The following is a 19708-nucleotide window of genomic DNA, read 5'->3' as shown; positions in this document are numbered from 1 at the left end:
GTGGGGGGCCAGGGGAGGTGATCTGTGTGTGCGCGTGCACGCACACACACACACATACATACACATACACACACACACACATACACATACATACACACACACAATTGGCTTTCAGGGAAAGGTTTTTAAAGACAAAATGAGGGAGAGGAGGTGGGATGTGTAATCAGCTGGTGGACATGGTAATTGGGAGTCAACACCATCAACCTGGTCCAGCCAGTTTGGGGTGTAAGTGCTGGTGGTCAGCATGCAGTTAACTTCTTCCTCCTGGTGGGGATATCAATATCTGAAAAATAGCTCAAGGATATGACTCAGTATCATCTGTATAGCCCTTGAGAGGAAACTAAAGGCCCGTGATTTTGTTTAATGGCTAAATTATTAATACTTTGTCTTGATTCATTTCTTTGTTTTTGCATTTTCTCACTTTTGATTAAATTTGCTCTTTGGAACTCAGGGAACTTTAGGAGACTAAAGTTTTTCTATAAACAGTAGGCAGATGGAGGGGAGTGTTGTCTGACTTGACAATTTCAGTCTTCTCTGGTGGCTCAGTCCATAAAGAATCCACATGCATTGCGGGAGACCTGGGTTTGATCGTTGGGTTGGGAAGATCCCCTGAAGGAGGGCATGGCAATCCACTTCAGTATTCTTGCCTGGAGAATCCCCATGGACAGAGAAGCCTGGCAGGCTACAGTCCGTGGGGTTGCAAAGAGTCGGACATGACTGAGCAGCTAGCACGCAGCACACACGTAGTGTCCTACTCAGTCACACAGGAACGATGAAATCTGTCAAAAATAGTGTACAATTTGTATTATTTTTTTGTTCCAAGGGAAGGTGGCTGCCCTGATTTGGAAATCAAGGATCAACCTACACATGTTATATAGTACTTCTGAAAATGAGGAACTGCAGCAGCGTCACCTGGGAACTTGTTAGACTTGAAAACATCTTGGGCTCCACCCCAGACCTACTGAATCAGAAATAGACACTAGGGAGGTGAGGGAGGTGGTTCCTACTATCTGTTTTCATAACCACTTGGGTGATTTAGACACATTCTGGAGTTTGAGAGCTGCTGCGCTCAAAGATAAGTGACACAAGATGAGGCATTTTTGTTTTGCTCAAGACCATATTGCTAGCATCTAGATTAGTGCCTGTCTAATTATTAGTAGGTTCACAATAAATGCTCATTAATAAATATTTTCAGTCTGGGACTGTCAATCTCAGTTTAAAATCTTTGGTAGTTGAACTAGGGGTCAGAAGCAAATTGTTCAGGTGCATCGAAGCCTTAACACCTGTCAGATATTTGTGAGGTGGGCATGCAGTGTGACCAGTTTGAAACTTGAGGAATGAGAGATGACATGTTGAGTCACCCCGTGAATAAAAAATGAAGCCGTTCAGGTATTTTATGTCAGTGGTATATTCAGAGTAAATGAAGGTTTAGCAGCCACGGGGTCAAAGACTTTGAAGCACATGATGAATAGCTGGTGTTCAGCAACTCAGCAGAACCGAGGTGCCTGAAGTACTGAGTCTTCTTTGTTTGTAGGTGCAGCTGCCTCACTTCCGGTATCAGATGTTAAAACATGGGGCTCACCAAGCAGTACCTGCGCTATGTTGCCAGTGCAGTCTTTGGCCTTATTGGCAGCCAAAAAGGTAACATTGTCTTCGTGACACTTCGTGGTGAAAAAGGACGCTATGTGGCAGTACCAGCCTGTGAACACGTTTTCATCTGGGACTTACGGAAAGGAGAGAAGGTAAGCCAGCAGTCATCCAGGTTCATACTATTTATGGGTATTTGAGGGTGGAGGCAGAAGTGGGAGAGGTCTGTCTTATTCACAGATTTTTTTCTTTACTGTGTGTGCCTCTAGAAATTGTTTTTTTAAATCTTTGGATCTGGATAGCCAAGTATTGTATTGTGAAATAGAACACGATAGAAAAGATTCTTTTGTGTTTTCACACAGTGGAAAAGATTCTATTGTGTTCTTCTACACTAAACTCTGAAAAGCATAACCAAATAGGAGCTTATCTTTTAGGTATTTCTTTGTAGTGATGTTTACAGGTAATTATTTGTAATCATTATTCCCAGCATTGTTTTCCATTTTTATTCATTGTTTTTCCTCTGCCAGTTCTCCACTTTTCAACTTATACTTGCCCTCAGAACTAATTGTGGAGTTGTTATAGTTGTTTTAGTCGCTAAGTCGTGTCTGACTCTTTTGCAACTCCATAGACTGTAGCTTGCCAGGTTCCTCTGTCCATGGGATTTTCCAGGGAAGAATACTGGAATGGGTTGCCACTTCCTTCTCTAGGGGATCGTCCCAACCCAGGGATTGAACTTGCATCTCCTTCATTGCAGGCAGATTCTTTACCCCTGAGCCATCAGGGAAGCTCAGTTACAGAATATTAGGCATTTAAAAGGAATATGTTGACTGAATCTTATGCAGATGAGGCCAAAGGGTTGTTAAACTAGCCTTTGATATTTTGTATAACTCTGAATTCCTAAGCCTACCACTTCTGCCAAACCAAATACAGGCATTTTGATCTTGTCCACTCTCTTTGTGACTCCCAAGAGGTTAATACTTATTGTCCCTCAAAGTCCCTTGGGGATAAACCACTGTAGCACTCTAGTGCCATGCACATTGGTTTCTGAGATGGGGCTCAGTTAAAGCAAGGATGTGTTCATAAGCCTTTCTGGAAAGTCATTTGGTGTTGACATAGAACAAGGACTTAGGAATTTATTCCTTTGCCTGGGAAATTTTAGCGTGTATAAGGAAAGTTATGACCAACCTAGATAGCATATTCAAAAGCAGAGACATTACTTTGCCAACAAAGGTCCGTCTAGTCAAGGCTATGGTTTTTCCTGTGGTCATGTATGGATGTGAGAGTTGGACTGTGAAGAAGGCTGAGCGCCGAAGAATTGATGCTTTTGAACTGTGGTGTTGGAGAAGACTCTTGAGAGTCCCTTGGACTGCAAGGAGATCCAACCAGTCCATTCTGAAGGAGATCAGCCCTGGGATTTCTTTGGAGGGAATGATGCTAAAGCTGAAACTCCAGTACTTTGGCCACCTCATGAGAAGAGTTGACTCATTGGAAAAGACTCTGATGCTGGGAGGGATTGGGGGCAGGAGGAGAAGGGGATGACAGAGGATGAGATGGCTGGATGGCATCACTGACTTGATGGACGTGAGTCTCAGTGAACTCCCGGAGTTGGTGATGGACAGGGAGGCCTGGTGTGCCGTGATTCATGGGGTCGCAAAGAGTCGGACACGACTGAGTGACTGATCTGATCTGCTCTGATCGATACTAATGTAAAGCTTTGGAGAAATAGTGTAGTATAGCTTTACCTTTTCTTGAATGTTTCATTACCCAGTGCAAATAGTAGTTTCTATATTAAAGAACTTGAGACAGAATGCAGAGTTCCATTATTATTCAGAAGAGCGATTTGGAATTATTGATGCTTTTAATTTTACTGTGCCTGACGGTCCCACACTTTTTCCTTGATGACATGCTTAACTCCTCTACATTATTTTCAATTTTTATTATTTCAGATCCTCATCCTTCAGGGGCTTAAACATGAAGTCACTTGCTTGTGCCCCTCCCCAGATGGGCTGCACTTAGCTGTTGGTTATGAGGATGGATCTATCCGAATCTTCAGTCTCCTGAGTGGAGAAGGAAATGTGACCTTCAATGGACATAAAGCAGCCATCACATCCTTGAAGTATGATCAGCTAGGAGGCAGGCTGGCTTCTGGATCCAAGGTGAGACCTTGAATTAGGTGTCTTGACTTTGATCTGGCAAAGGAGCATAAGACTGAACAAGCTGAAGCAGGTTGTTCACAAAAATTGTTGGCTGAAACAGTGGGCACTCTGTGTACAAAATAGTATCAGTGGTAGTATAGAGTGAGAAGGATGGATTTGAATTGGGTGGTCCGTTTTGTTTCCTGTCAGATTCTCTGAGTAAAGCCTGTAAAATATGGGAACAGGATGAGGCTGTCCATGATAATTACCATGTGACATCGTTGTACATTTGCCTACCCAAAACAGTACACAAGTGGGTGGAGGAAGCATTGGAAAGGCAGAGGATGCTTCTTGGCCATTCATTTGGTAAAATATCTCACTTTCCTATACCTCAGTCATCAGTTAGAAAATAGAATGTAAATGATTCCATTTACAATTGTGTGTTAAATAATGGACTCAAAAATATTGTGAAACTTTACTGAAGAATGTAACAAAGACTTGAATGAGTAGAGACACAAGCCATGTTCTTGAATGGCAAGACGAAGTGTTGAGATGATACTCCTATGTTCTAATTGGTTTATATAGATAAAACGGATTAAATATACCAAAGATTTTTTTTTTTTTTAACATGACCAAATGATTTAAAAGCACATGTGTAAAAACAAATGAATATAAACAGCAGAGTTTTGGGAAAAATTAATAAAAGGGTTTCTGACTCTTTTTCAGGGCTGGATTTTTTTTAAGAGGTTTCAGGTATTAGAATGTGTTATGAAGTCACAATTTATAATATGTTATATCAAGCTGGCATTAATACAAAATAGTCAGATTATTGCAACCAAATGGGAATACAAGAAACATATCCACTTGATATACCTAGTTAGTGTGTGTGTGTATATATATGTATATATATTTCCTAATTACTTTAAAGGTGACATTTTTGAGTAGAACAATGATGGATTACTTCTGAAGTAATACTTAAACAATTGGCTCACCATGTGGGGGTGAATTTTAAGTTAAAACGTTACCTCATGCCATGTACCAAAAAAATTCTCAAAGACTTAAATCATGGTGTTTTAAGTAAACTAGAAGATACATAAATAAATATCTGATATCAAGGTGATAAAATATCTGATATCAATCTGATAAAGACTTCAAGCCTATGGGTAAGGAAATAAGAAAGGAAATTTTGAATGCTTAATATTTGAATATTTACAATGTATTTTAAAACATTAAAACAATATAATAAAGTTGTTAAGAGTAAATCCTAAGAGTTTATATCACGTCGAGAAATTTTTTCTCTTTTTAATGGATCTAAATGAGAAGATGGGTGTTAGCTGAACCTATTATGGTAATCATTTCACAATATATGTAAACTAAACCATCATGCTATATGCCTTAAACTTATACAGTCATATATGTCAATCATTTTTAAGTAAAACTGGAAAAAATAAAGGACAATGAAAAAGGGAAAGTATTTAATAGTTCTAGAATAAAAGGCAAATATTAATATCATGTCTTAATAACAACAAGTAAATAAGACCCAAAGGAAGATGAAAGACATGACTTGACAGTTCGCAGGAGGTACAGAAAGGCCAGTAATCACCATAGAGGATGTGCAGAATTTCTCATTGGTATTCAGAAATGCAAATCAAATACTGAGGTAGCCTTTCAACTTGTGAAATTGGCAGTGGTTTTTGAGCAACTGATAATACCCAGTGCTGAAGGGATGAGAAAACTGGTCTTGTCACACACAGCTCCTGTGGACCTTTAGACTGGTGCAACCTTTCTGGAGATCACCCTGAATTTCAGATTAAATTCCATTAAAATTATTATTCTATTTAAAGGTATTAAAATAGAAAAAATACCTTTTAACCCAAGAATGTCCCTTTTTAGTCTTTATTCTGATCAGAGATATATAAAAGATTGATGTACAAGAATGGTCGTTTCCACATATTTATAATAGCAGAAATTGGTAACTACCTAAACGGCTGAAATAGAAAAAAATTTAAAATAATGATATATCCTTAAGGTTGGTTACCACATGACTGTTAAAAATGAGAAGAGTCTGTAATGACGTGGAAATAGAGAAATATATTAAAGGAGAAAAAGAAGGTTCTAAAATGATAGTAATAGCATGATCTCAGTTAACAGCATGTATGTACACATAAAGACTGGAGCAGTGTACACAAAATATCTATGTTGATCACGTCTGGGTGGTGAAATCAGCTGGTGTTTGTTTCTTCTCTATTGTTCTGTGTGCTTTCCAAGTTTTCTATAAGAACTACATATCAACTTTCTAATAAGAATATTACACCCTGTTTTTTGTCAAGTTAGGCCTTATGTGATAAAGTTCTTCTGTATGATTTGATTCCTTTAGGACACGGATATTATCGTATGGGATGTGATCAATGAAAGTGGCCTCTACCGTCTAAAGGGACACAAGGACGCCATCACACAAGCATTGTTTCTACGAGAAAAGAACCTGCTGGTTACGAGGTAAAGTAGTGGAAACAGTTTCGTGTCCAGTTCTTTTTCTAGGTGAATTGACAGTGAGGCTTTCATAGAAGGAATTTGCTTGATTCCTTACTCGTTTCTTCACGCTACACTCAAGCTTATTTGCTAGTTGCCTCTTCTCTCTGCTTTCCTCTGCCCCTGCCTCCCCTCCCCAACAGTATCATGGGTGCTATGCAGAGTTCTTTATAGCATTCTTTAATTCCCTTTTCTGATTTGTCATTATTTCCCCCTGATAACTCTTTGACAGATGCATGAACTGTCTACTTTCTGGATCCCTAGAAAGTAGGAAAACTGAATATGGAACAGCGGGCAGATGTGACTACTAAATGTTTGTTTTAGCCTGCCTCTTTAAAAGAGACTTATTTACTCCATCCTTAGGGCTCCTGAACATCTAATAGGTTGGACCATTTGTATGGGTTAAAAGTGATATGTCAGATAACAGCAATTTCATATCATTCAGCCTAAATGTAATAGTTACCATTCCTAAGGAATGGCTACCCAGGAAAGTTTGAAATCCAAAATGTTGCCAGGCAGTACTTAGAAGGACCACAGTAATTAGTAAGAACCACAGAAGAACCAGAAGCGGTGTAGAAGAGCAGCACAAAATGCTGTCCAAATGGTGGATTTGTCCCTGTGGGGTAGGATACAGGGGTGGTAGTGTGTCTTGTTCAGATAACACGAGGCAGTGACTCTACAGTTCCTAGAATATACATACACCTGAGAGCTTAGGGGATGTAAGGAAAAGGAAATGACACCGGGAGGTAGGATTGTATAGGAAAGGTTTTGTAAATTGGGTTTTAGGATATTTCCAGTTTTAATCCTGGTACCAGCATTATGGTAGATTTCTACTGGTGAAGAAACAGAGAACAGGCATTTGAGGCAGGAAGAGTAGAGCCTGTTGGCAGGGAGATTAAGAGCCAGTGAATGGGAGGTTTGGGGAATGGTGCCAAAGAGCTTGATTTTGATTTCATAGAGAATCTTGAGTTGGTGCAAAGTTAGGAAATTGAGATTATCTGCCAGTGGTGTATTGGATGTGATGAGGTAACAGATTCGAATAGACAGAGACCACATAAGTTATTAAAATATAAAATAATTCAGGCAATAGGACTTAGATTCAGGTTTGTGTACAGAAATGGATTGGAAGGAATCAAGGCTTAGAGATTTCCCAGAGGAGGCATTTTCGGGACCTGGAGACTAGCTGAACATTGGAAGACAAGGGAGCAAGAGAGGCTATGCTCTTTCTTAGACAGATGAAGGAATGTTGATGCTGTGGCTATGGAAATGGTGTGTAACAGCCCAAGTTTTATGTTCTGTAGCACTCGGAATTCAAGGTTATTTTTGGAACATTTTATTTTTTACCTGAGAATAGCCATATAGAGAATTAGGATTCTTTTTTTCTTTGCCCCCAGCAAAAATGGATTTATTTAGAATCAGCAGAGAATTGCCATTTCATTTCCACTCAGCAAGGGAAAAAGAGCTTTCTCCTTTTATAGAGGGGAAAGGAGGTTGGGTGGCTATAATCAGCGAAGAGTCCATGGCTTTTCATTGACTCAGTTCTTGCCAGGAAAAAAGAGGAGTGTTTTGAGACTTAGGATTCTTTTTTCAAAAGAAAGGTAAATATTAACATTAGACATCATTGCTGTGTATTATGTCTTTTTAAGGCAACAAATGAGTCCTTGATCTTCATGTTCATTTGATTCTTCCTAATAAGATTTTTTTTCCTATTTCTTCTTTTAGTGGGAAAGATACCATGCTGAAATGGTGGGACCTTGATACCCAGCACTGTTTTAAAACAATGGTTGGCCACCGAACTGAGGTACGTGTAGGATTATGGGGCCAGGGCAAGAATGGCAAGGCAGAAAGGAAGAGAGCATTTCTTTACTGCTAACAATAATTGGTATATCCTGTCTTGAGAGAAGTTGGGATGGTGGACAAAGTGCCAACCATCAGAGCAGATAGAGCTGCTCTGCTGCTGCTACTGCTGCTCTGGCATTTAGTAAATATTGGTCTTACATTAGTTTTTAACCCATGAATATGGGTTTCATCACTTTAAATTATAAGCGTCCACCTTTATGATTGTAGGGAAGTATAGTGATACTGCATGTATAGTGCCTGGCCTGGTGACATGTAAATAGCACATTATAGCCATTATAATAGTTACCTGAACATAGATGTGTTCCATAGAGATCAGGGAATATTTTACATCTTTGCATCCTCTGTGCTTTGTTCATATTAGGCAGAGGCGAAGGTGAATTAGGGGTAAAAACTTCCAGTTGTGGGATGTAATGCATATACAGGGTACATAGTCAGTAATATTACAACAATTTTGTATGTCAATGGAATGGTAACTTGTCTTACTGTGGTGATCATTTCAGAATATATAAAAATTGAATCACTGTATTGTATGCCTTTAGCTAATAATGTATGTTAATTATAAGTCAGTTATATAGATTTATATGTGTATATGTATGTGCATGTGTATATACACCCTAGAATGTATGAGGAATATACGCATCCTAGAATTAATGAGGAAAAGCAAATTAGAATTTTATGTTGATTTGGAACAATATTGTTACTTTCAGTGTTTATCCATGCATGTTTGAGTCTAAAAATGATACTCTGATAGATATTAATGAGCACCTTTTATTTGTAAGCACTGCTAAAAGCAAAGAAGTGCCAGATTTAAAATTATCACTTGAGTGGCTTCTAATTAGGATTTATTCTGAACAGCCATTATCTAAATTTAAGGATAGGAAATTACAGAGAAACTGCTAGTTACCACATAAACAACAATTCTACCCTAGATCATTTTCTTTCTAAAAGTGGGCTTTCTTTTAGTGTCTTTTGAAAAGGTTGCCCTTAATATTAGACTTTACAGTGCCAAAGTGATTTGACTACAGCATACTTAGATTTTGGGGGTGTCATGTCCTACATCCTGGATTCCCTTAAATCACAGTATTTGAATCTGTTTATGCTCTGTAGGTGTGGGGGTTGGTTCTGGTGTCTGAAGAAAAGCGACTCATCACTGGGGCTTCTGACAGTGAACTGAGGGCTTGGGACATATCTTATCTACAAGAGGTAATTGCTGATTTTCTGATCACGGGCAGGGTCATGTTTCAGCAGTTTCATAGTTTTGTTGAATTTAGAATCAGAAGTAATTACTGAGTACTTACACGTTGTGTTGGAATTTTCTCTTACTGATAACCTGTGACTTCCACACAATTTTTTTTCCTTCATTCTGTGTTTTATTTCTATTCTCATTTGCACTTGGAAGAAGGATAGCTTTAGGGTTACAGCTTTTGGTAATGTTAATGTTTTAGTTTATAGGGCTCTTAGCTTGATTGATATTCCTTGATCTTTGGGTGTCCATGGATGGACTTCAGGATATCTGTGACCCTCTTCTCTCAAACAAATATCTTTGTAGAATTTCTGTATGTTTATATAAATATGTATATTTTGAGAAGATCTATAACTTTTTCTCAGATCCTCAAAGATTTTGTGTGGATAAAAGATCATGTACCTTTTATCCAGGGTTTAATTGGGGTGAGATATGTGGTGGTGTATCCAGTAGCCATTCTGATGGGTTCTACATTAGTAGGCTAGAGTTTATCTTTTCTTTATATAAGAAGAAAATGTAACCTCTCATATAGTGTGTTTGCAATTTGTAATGCCAATTTGAATCCTTCCTTCTAGAATATGGTGGATCTTTCACCTAAGATTTTAAAATTAATGAGGTCATCATTTTTTCACTTTGTTATGGAACAATGGTCCGTATACTATGGGAAGTTATTAAAACTAGTATGATGAATAATGTTTGGTTTGTGTTTGATGTAGTCTGTTTTTAATATGTTCTGGTAAGTGTGCTGCCATCGAAGAGATCAGAGAGGTCACTAAATGGAAGTTATCAGTAGCCATGAAGACAGGTTTCTAAGTCATTAAGGGTAAGAGTCACCTCCTAGAACTAATTATTTCACTTTTTATTTTCCCTTTTTTATAAAAACAGATTGAAGACCCAGAAGAACCAGAACCCAAGAAAATCAAAGAATCTTCTGGTATACAGGACTCACATGAAGCAGAGGATGGTACCCTTGAGATGGATGAAACTCCTGAGGATGTAATTCATTTTTGTTTCTTATGTTCAGTTGAGTTGAGTGCTGGGAAGGTATTCATTTTAGGAATGATCTTTGTTGCCTGCATTTGAAATCCTGTCTTTTCCGGGGTTAACAGAAGTAACTGTTAAGCTTCAGCTTTTCTCTTGCTTCTTCTGCAGCGCATCCTTACATGCAGGAAAGCTGGATCCATAATGCGGGAAGGAAGGGACCGAGTTGTGAACCTTGCAGTCGACAAGACAGGCAGGATTCTTGCTTGCCATGTGAGTATCAGGCTCAGGAGAAAATAACAAGGACTCCGCTGTTCCTTTCAGAGACTCATTTAGTATTTGGTGTGGACGTGAGTTTTTCTTTGGTCCTTTTAAGATTTCATTATGTGGTACCTTGTGGATCTATACTCCCTAGCTTCTGTTAGCATAATAGTAATTACTATTATCACTGTTGTTATTAGCAAACACTGATTAAATTCCTGCTTTTCTAAACAATTTAAAAGCATTAACTTCTTATTTAGTCTTCAGAGGAACACTGTAGAAAGTGGTATATTTCCGCTTTACAGATGAGATGACAATTACAGAGAGATTAAATTGTCCATGGTAATACCAATAGGGAAGAAAAAGAAATGTTCTTACAGAGAAAAAGCTGAATTAACAAGTTGCCTCTCCTGGACTCACATCAGCCTTTTCCTTTTCTAGGGAACCGATTCTGTGCTAGAAGTGTTTTGTATCCTTTCCAAAGAGGAAATTCAGAAGAAAATGGACAAGAAGATGAAGAAAGCTAAAAAGAAAGCAAAGTGTGTTTTCTTAATATTTACTACTAATAAAGTACCCTGGGTGGGCCACATTGTACTGATAGAAAAATTGGGGCTTCCTTAAAGGAATATTTACTCTGTTTCCAGTTACTATTAAATGCTAGGGAAGGTTTTAAGGTGTGCTGGTAGTCCAAGTTGTAATTTCTATGTATAGTTTTATAACTTACCATATTCGTAGATCTTGCATTGAGAACCACACAGAACTAGAAAGACAGCACAGATATTTAAACATAGCTTCTGAATGATTTGGCTTCCCTGATAGCTCAGTTGGTAAAGAGTCTGCCTGCAATTCAGGAGACCCTGGTTTGATTCCTGGGTCGGGAAGATCTGCTGGAGAAGGGATAGGCTACCCACTCCAGTATTCTTGGGCTTCCCTTGTGGCTCAGCTAGTAAAGAATCTGCCTGCAATGTGGGAGAACTGGGTTCGATCCCTGGGTTGGGAAGATCTCCTGGAGAAGGGAAAGGCTACCCACTCCAGTAATCTGGCCTAGAGAATTCCATGGACTGTATAGTCCATGGGGGTCGCGAAGAGTCGAACACGACTGACTGACTTTCAGTTTTCTAAAGGATTTAATTCTGAGAGGCTAGCAGTATATCTTCAGTGACAGCAACCTATACAGAAGGGGACTGGATTGCTTGGTGCTGACCTGTGGGACTGTGAGAAGGAAGACTGGTTGGACAGTTACATAATTGAAGTTTAGGACAGTATCACCTTAATTAGGTCATTATAGCTATAGAAATCAGTTTCTCAGTGGTTGAAATTTATCAAGTCTCAAAAAGTCATCCTTTCTTAAATTTTTTATTTGCTAGAGCAGATCTTGTGAGACCTCTGGTTTATTTGACATGGTTGAGTTGCTAAGTGTAGGCTAATGGATTTTCTAAAAAGTCCCAAAGATAGAGAAGTTTATCAGAAACACTTCAGTGGAATAGTTTGAACTGTGAACTCATCCGCAGCAATTTTATGGACTACTGCATTTGGAATCCATTTATTAAGGGTACCTGTTGGATGGAATAATACTTTATATTAATTGCATTGTGGTACACAATGCATTTCTACATACACTTCATTGTTTAATTTTCATGGTAATTTCATGTGGTTAAATGACTTTCCCACACGGTTTGTTGGTCTTGGACCAAAACTTGACTCAGGTAATAGCAAAACTTCTAAAAAAGTGATAGGATGATACTTTTTTTTCCTTTTCTCCTTTAGATTAAATTCTTGCAATGAGGAGGAGGAAGACCTTGAAGTCAATGTCAAAATGACTCTGCAAGATGAAATCCAACGGGTAGCTAATATCAAAACTTCTGCCAAAATCAAGTGAGTGAAAATGTAGTAGCTGAAGTATCTGAAGTGTTGTAGAAATAGTAACCTGCTAAGTTGTATCAGCTTTTCATCCTATTTGTAAGCAGTCGCTACAAATTATATCTGGACACAATGGTTGTGGGACTCAGTTTCTCCTGCTCACCATGGCCTCACTTATTCATCGTCTTCTATGCTTCATTATGATAGCCTTTTATCTTTTCATTTATAGTTCTTTACTGCTGCTAATTACAAAGAAAAATGGATAGCCTGTGTTCCAAAAGGATTTTAGGTCACTTAGAAAATATACACAGAAACAAATCAGATCCAGTATCTGAGCTCAGGTTTCTTGGACTTGGTCTGTACTTGACTACTGTCCAATATTCAGAGCACTCTTATAAGTAAAATCCTTTACACTTGTTAACTTACAAGTGGAGAGCATTGCAAAGCCTTTCTCCTGAAAAAAAGTTAATGCTGAAATGAAGATGGTTGCTGGAACATTTGAACATATGTGAATATTTTCTCATGCAGATCCTTTGACTTGATTCATACTCCTCAAGGAGAGTTAAAGGCGGTTTTCCTGCTGCAGAACAACTTGGTGGAATTATATTCACTGAATGCTTCCACGCCGGGTCCTCAGCCTGTCCGGACAAACAGAATTACCATTGGAGGTCATCGCAGTGACGTGCGGACTTTGTCATTCAGCTCAGACAATATTGCTATCCTTTCAGCAGCAGCTGATTCCATTAAGATATGGAACAGGTTTGTGAAGTGATGCCCTTCTGTAGCTCTACTCAGTAAAGTTTTCTTCCCTTTGAGTTAGTTTTTAGTACTCTTGATGATTAGTTTTTCTTAGGGCCCTAAATACAGTCCCTTGAAAATGTATTTTTAGTGCATTTTGACTGTAGACCTGTGGAGTTTAGAGTAGGAAAAATTGCCTTTTTAGATGTGGTGCAAAAAATGCAAGTTTCTTCCATGTCTAAAGCTTATTGCTGTACTTGGTTAGACACAAACATATCACCTACTCTAAATTCAAGTAGGCTTAGTGCTTTCCAGTAACTTTATCTTGATTTCTAATTCCTCACTTTCCTAGATGACTCTCACACCTCCTTACTTCTCACATCTCACACCTCTTGCCCTTTTAAGCTGATGACCTTGTTTCGTTGTTCACTGAAGAAATCAGTTCGGTTCAGTCGCTCAGTTGTGTCCGACTCTTTTGCGACCCCATGGACTGCAGCATGCTAGGCTTCCCTGTCCATCACCAACTCCCAGAGCTTGCTCAAACTCATGTTCATTGAGTCGGTGATGCCATCCAACCATCTTAGCCTCTGTCATCCCCTTCTCCTCCTGCCTTCAATCTTTGCCAGCATCAGGGTCTTTTCCAATGAGTCAGTTATTTGCATCAGGTGGCTAAAGTAATGGAATCATCCAAAAACATTCATATGCTCCCATTATAATTGGCAATTTAGCTGCATCTGTATCACATAATCTTTCTTCCTATGACTGATGGTGCTCCTAACCAAAAGTTAATCACAACCTATATATCTACTTCTGGCAGTTTCTCTCCCTCTCTTGCATCATTAATTTTCCTTCTCTGTTGGGTCATTCCTATCAGTATAAAGATCTGAGGTGGCCCTAGTGGTCAAGAACCCGCCTGCCAACGCAGGAGACATTAAAGAGACTCGGGTTCAATCCTTGGGTTGGGAAGACCTTCTGGAGGAGGGTGTGGCAACCCACTTCAGATTTCTTGCCTGGATAATCCAGTGGACAGAGGAGCCTGGTGGGCTACAGTCCACAGGGTTGCAAAGAGTCGGACATGTCTGAAGTGATGTGCATGCTATAATATCTCCCATCTTAAAAGAATATGCTGTCTCATCCTTACCTCCCTCTCCAGTTATTTCTCCCATCCGCTGATCCTTTTCTTCATCAGGCCTTTATCCCCACCATTTCACCAAAGCAGCTCTTGTCATCTCATCAGTAGTCTTCATGTTTTTAAATCTAGTGACCGATAAGCTTTGTGTGACATCCTCCTTGAATTGGTAACTTTTCTCCTCCTTGAAACACTGAATTTCATTACTTCCTCTTCTTCTGCTGGCTGGTTCTCCTCAGTCTTGGCTGAATCCTTTGTACTTTACTGACCTGTAAATGTTGAAATGCTTCAGAGCAAAGTTTTTGAACTTTTTCTCTCTCTTCACTTCACTTTCTGTGCTCTCTAGTCAGATGGCTGTCTGTGCTAATGACTCATAAATTTGTGTCTCTAGCCTCAGCCTCTCCCTGAACTTCAGACTCTCATTCCAAATCCTTTTTGTATCACCCCTTGGATGTCTAATTAGGCATCTCAAACTTTTATGTCCAGACCACATTTGTGATCTTCATTTCTTCAATAGCTTCCTCACCCTCTGTTCCTACAGACTTCCCCATCTTAGTAAATAACTACTTCTTGCAGTTAAAAGCACAAATCCTTGTAGCCATTCTTGATTTTCTCTCTCATGTCCCATGTCCAGTTCATTAACAAAACCTGTCAGCTCCACCTTCAAAATGTACCTGAAATTTCAACCACATCTCGTCACCTTCACTGCCACGATTGGGTTCAGACCACCACCATCTCTCATCTGGATGGTAATAGCTTCCTGACTGGCGTCCATGCTTCCTTACTTGCTCCCTGTGGTCTGTTCTCAGCGTGGCAGCCAATGTAATCTTTTTATCATGGAAGTTCCATCACTTCCCAGAGCTCCATCTAACGCTAACTGGAAGTCACAGTCCTTAGGGCTGCTGTCTCACCACTCTCGCCTTCTCCACTGCAGCCCCTGGCCTTTTCACTACCCCTTCCAGGCAACAAGAACGTGCCCGTGCTGTGGCCCTTGTGCTCCCTCTTCTTTCTTCCTGGAGCCAGCTTCCCATTCGGCTGCAGGCCATCCTCCCTCTGCTGTCATCGCATGGCCACCCTGCTGTTCCCTGCCTCCCCTCGCACTGTGAGCCCCCTTCCCCCAGCTCTGTGTTTCTCCACAACACCTGCTAGCCCCTGAGATACCCATACACATCTTACTTCCGGAGGATGTTAAGCTTTATGGAATTCGGAATCTCTTGTGTTTAACTCGCTGTCTCATCTCTAGCACCTGGAACAGGACCTGGCATTCAGTACATACTGGAGGGAGTGGGTATTTGCTGAATGGGTGAATGTTAATGGTCCACTAAAATGAACTTGACTTGTAGGGATATAATATGCTAATTTGACTTAGTCCTCTGGGCTCACACACTTCTTTGTAGCAGCAGATCGGGTTCTCTTGAACCAAGCAGATGGCTTTTTTAAACTCTGTTTTTGTAGAATCTGTTCCTTAGGATTGGGAACCTCCTATAAAGAAAACAAAGTTAGGGGCCATTTACTGTTTTCTCTCTGACTATAATTAAGTCAAGACTCTGTCTGCCAATGCAGGGGACATAAGAGACAGGTTCAATCCCTGGGTCGGGAAGATCCCCTGGAGGAGGGCATTGCAACCCACTCCAGCATTCTTGCCTGCAGAATCCCATGGACAGAGGAGCCTGGTGGGTACAGTGCATGGGGTCACATGAGTTGAACACGACTGAAGTGACTTAGCACACATGCGTTCAGACTTTGTCCTCTCTTGTCGACCATTCTGTGTGGCTAAGTAGGTATTAATATTAAATGTGCATGCTGCCTTCGCAGGTGGAGAAGCAGGCTCTCTTTACTCCTTCTCCCTCACAGGTCTACGCTGCAGTGCATTCGCACGATGGCCTGTGAATACGCGCTCTGCTCATTCTTTGTGCCTGGGGATCGGCAGGTGGTCATAGGGACAAAGGTAAACAGACTTTTCCATGGATTTAGGGGACTTTTCTGCTCAATAGTCTTCAAGTTGTTTAAGAAACCTGCTTCCTTAGCATATGGGAAATGTATTAGAGCTGGATAATATGAGAGTGTGATAGTTCATTGCCCTTTTTTTTGAGGTTTTTATTTTTTTTTAAGTTTTGTGTTTTTTTTTGGTAAACCAAACCATATGTTAAATTATGAAGGAAATTAAAATCATGACCCAAGATAACTATCATTAACAATTTGGCGATCAGCCTTTCGTGCATATTTTTATAAACACACATGTAATTGTGTTTTGAGAAGATTAATAAAATACATTAAATACCAGCATCAGGTGTGGTAGATAGAAGCATTCAGTAAAGAGAGACCAAGTGACCAAATCTTCAGCTGTAGTCACATGGGGAGAGAACCTGAGGGAATGCACAAACATGGATTTGGATTCAGATTCTTCCCCCTAAAAAATGGGTAACTTGGAGCAAGTTGCATAAACTTCTCCTAGTGTGTTTCCTTATCTGTTTTAGGACATGATGGCACTTGCTTTTTGACAGAGCCTTTTGTGCCAAATTGCCTGGGTTTGAATCCCAGCTCGTCTACTCAACTAGCTATGAGTTGGGCAAGTTACTCCACCCTGTAAGCTTTGATATCTAAAAGTAAAAAGACTGCCTCACAGTCTGCAAAGCAGTTAGCACAGAGACTGGCTCCCAGAAAATAACGAATAAGAGCTGGCAGTAGAAGTAGCATGAATGGTGATAGTCGGAGTTGTAGTGGGAATAAAGTGTAATAGGTCTGTGGAATATTTTGAAAAGTGCTTTGCAAGTATTTGTCATTATCTCCTTAAACCAATGCCATATGTGCATTTTTATTAGAAAACCTGTTATCACAATGGATTTTTTTTTTGCCCACCAAAAAGTATAAAATAAGTTGGAGAGAGTTCAAGAGTCAATGTCACAGAACGTTAAATTTTAGTTAAAAGTACCCTCATTTTTCATTCATTCACCAAATGTTCATCCACTATTAATCGTTTAAAAAACTGTTTGTATGACTCAGAATCCCTAGCCTCGTCTCTGTGCTAGGCCGTTAACATACATTATCTCATTTAATCCCCACAACTGGTTAGAGAGGTTGTTAATATAAACTCCATTTTTCGGATGGAAAAATGGGCTCATGGACATGAATTTACTCATAGTCAGAGTTAGAGAGAGGCAGCCCTGGGAGGCATGTCTTCTGCTTACATTCTTCCCGCCGCATGTTTACAGACTCAGCATGCAGCAGGCTTGGCCACTGTGTGCGTTCTGTTCTGTGCTGGCCCCAAGACCACAGCGTATACAGGGTCTAAAGAGGAAGTGTGGCTGATAGTTTTCTAAACTACCACGATTTTTTTTTTCCAAGTTCATTGTCCTTAGCATTGTAGGTGGTATTTATTACTGTCAATGTATTCTAGAGGGGAAGCCAAAACTAGATGGAGAGGAGTTGTTAGTCCACCTCAAGGACTGATTACATTTTTAAAGGTTTTTAAATCCCCCATTTGCTGTTATGTTTACTCTGATACACCTCTGGCCGCGGTATTTCCCATTTGAAGTTGGGGGACCAGTGGAAGTGACAGGAGTCCTGTACTACAAGGTTGTAGCATTCCATAGTTGCAGAGTATAGTGACCCTGCCAAGATTAGACCGGTATGTCCGTAGGAGATTTAACAGCGCTTCTTCACAGAGGAAGTACAGTGGGTAGACCATGGAAGCCGTTTCCTGAGCACTCGGCCACATCGTTGCTGCTTGGTTATGACACTGTAGATAAGCATCGTGGAGGTTGCGGGTGTGTTCATTTTGTGTCTTCCATAGACGGGGAAGCTGCAGCTTTATGACTTGGCCTCAGGAAATCTGCTGGAGACAATAGACGCACACGATGGAGCCTTATGGTCCTTGTCTCTCTCTCCGGATCAGGTAACTGAACCAGATGTGACGATCTGGACTTGAGTACTCTTGCTGCACTTCCCATCTCTTATATCAAGTTCTGCTGCTGCCTAACAGGAATTTAAAGAAAGTCCACTCTTTGTGTAATCTCTATATATGGTGCCATATTTTGTGCCTGATAATACGAAGAGCTGTCACTATGATCTGAATTTTTGTTCAGCTGCTCTTGATCATGAGCTACATGACATGACAATATTTATCCTCCTACATTACCAGTGATTTGTGATACTTCTTAAGAGGAAATATTTCCTTGGGCAGTGCGGTACAGAGGTTAGAGCAGTCTTTTCTGCTCCCCCTTCAGTCTATATATCTATGACTATACAAGTCTAGTGGTTTTTAGTCAGTTTGTGAGCCTTTTCCAGTCAACAGCAGTGTGTTTCCTTTCAAAGGAGTCACTGGAGACCTCAAGTGGTGCTATTTGTTGCTCAGAACATTTTGAGATTTTTTTTTGACAATACCTGAAGGGATTGTGGCCCATTTATTTGAATGTCCTCAGTAGTGGCAAATCTGTATTCCCTGAAAGTAGATATTTTTGGGAAAAAATGGAACCTGGAATTTAGATTGAGTAATGCCATTGGGGGCAGAAATAAAGCAGCATTTAAAATGTAAATAGTAGTTAGCATCTTGGGTTTGTGGCGTGTTCTATTTTCCAAAGTGTTTTCATAGCCATCATGTCATTTACTATTATTTTCACAACACTTTTATAAACTAGGTAGTCTTTCTCTCTTTAGCAACACTAAGCATCATTGTAAGGTTTTTCTTTCTATGTTACAGATCTCTGAAACGGCAGAATAGACATTTGAGGTCTAGTTTTCTTACTCCGTGTTCCTTATACTTTACACTAACCCTAAAATGCGATGAGACCAGTTTAATACTTCACAGCAAATTCTTTTGACTGTTGCATTACCCTGTAGTAGTTGTTGAGTCTTTCTTCCTGACACCGAATGAAAGTGTAACTAGAACTTTACATCAGTTGTCATCTGACTACATGAGGCACTGCTAGGAGTTAGTTCTCAAATAAGACCTGTGCAGGCAGCCCTAAAAGAACAAGAAAGGAGGTTAAGGAAAAACCACACATCTTAATTCTTGTCCCATGCCTTAAATAAAAATGGTCTTTTGTATTATTTTGAGGTGTCTTACCAGTTTCTGCATATCAATAGCCTCAGATATGCAGATGATACCACCCTTATGGCAGAAAGTGAAGAGGAACTAAAAAGCCTCTTGATGAAAGTGAAAGTGGAGAGTGAAAAAGTTGGCTTAAAGCTCAACATTCAGAAAACGAAGATCATGGCATCCGGTCCCACCACTTCATGGGAAACACATGGGGAAACAGTGGAAACAGTGTCAGACTTTATTTTTTGGGGCTCCAAAATCACTGCAGATGGTGACTGCAGCCATGAAATTAAAAGACGCTTCCTCCTTGGAAGGGAAGTTATGACCAACCTAGATAGCATATTCAA

General features: G+C 39.9%; 1 protein-coding gene across 2 annotated transcripts in view; it reads left to right on the top strand.

Annotated features, from left to right (window-relative positions):
* Nucleotides 1–19708, top strand: part of WDR3 (WD repeat domain 3) — a 39547-nt gene that overhangs the window by 2884 nt on the left and 16955 nt on the right. For both annotated transcript variants that reach the window (XM_010830713.1, XM_010830712.1), the window contains exons 2-13: nt 1535–1742; nt 3534–3743; nt 6100–6218; nt 7974–8052; nt 9219–9314; nt 10240–10350; nt 10507–10608; nt 11038–11135; nt 12364–12471; nt 12985–13215; nt 16178–16271; nt 18117–18218. In XM_010830713.1, the coding sequence (XP_010829015.1) occupies nt 1572–1742; nt 3534–3743; nt 6100–6218; nt 7974–8052; nt 9219–9314; nt 10240–10350; nt 10507–10608; nt 11038–11135; nt 12364–12471; nt 12985–13215; nt 16178–16271; nt 18117–18218 (1521 nt within the window). In that variant the 5' untranslated portion in view covers nt 1535–1571. The remainder of the gene's footprint in view (nt 1–1534; nt 1743–3533; nt 3744–6099; nt 6219–7973; nt 8053–9218; nt 9315–10239; nt 10351–10506; nt 10609–11037; nt 11136–12363; nt 12472–12984; nt 13216–16177; nt 16272–18116; nt 18219–19708) is intronic.

The sequence above is a fragment of the Bison bison genome, unplaced genomic scaffold, assembly GCF_000754665.1.
Source record: "Bison bison bison isolate TAMUID 2011002044 unplaced genomic scaffold, Bison_UMD1.0 scf7180017864519, whole genome shotgun sequence".
NCBI lineage: Eukaryota > Metazoa > Chordata > Mammalia > Artiodactyla > Bovidae > Bison > Bison bison.
The sequence above is the reverse complement of the archived record's forward strand: the minus strand, read 5'-3'. Positions and strand labels throughout refer to the sequence as shown.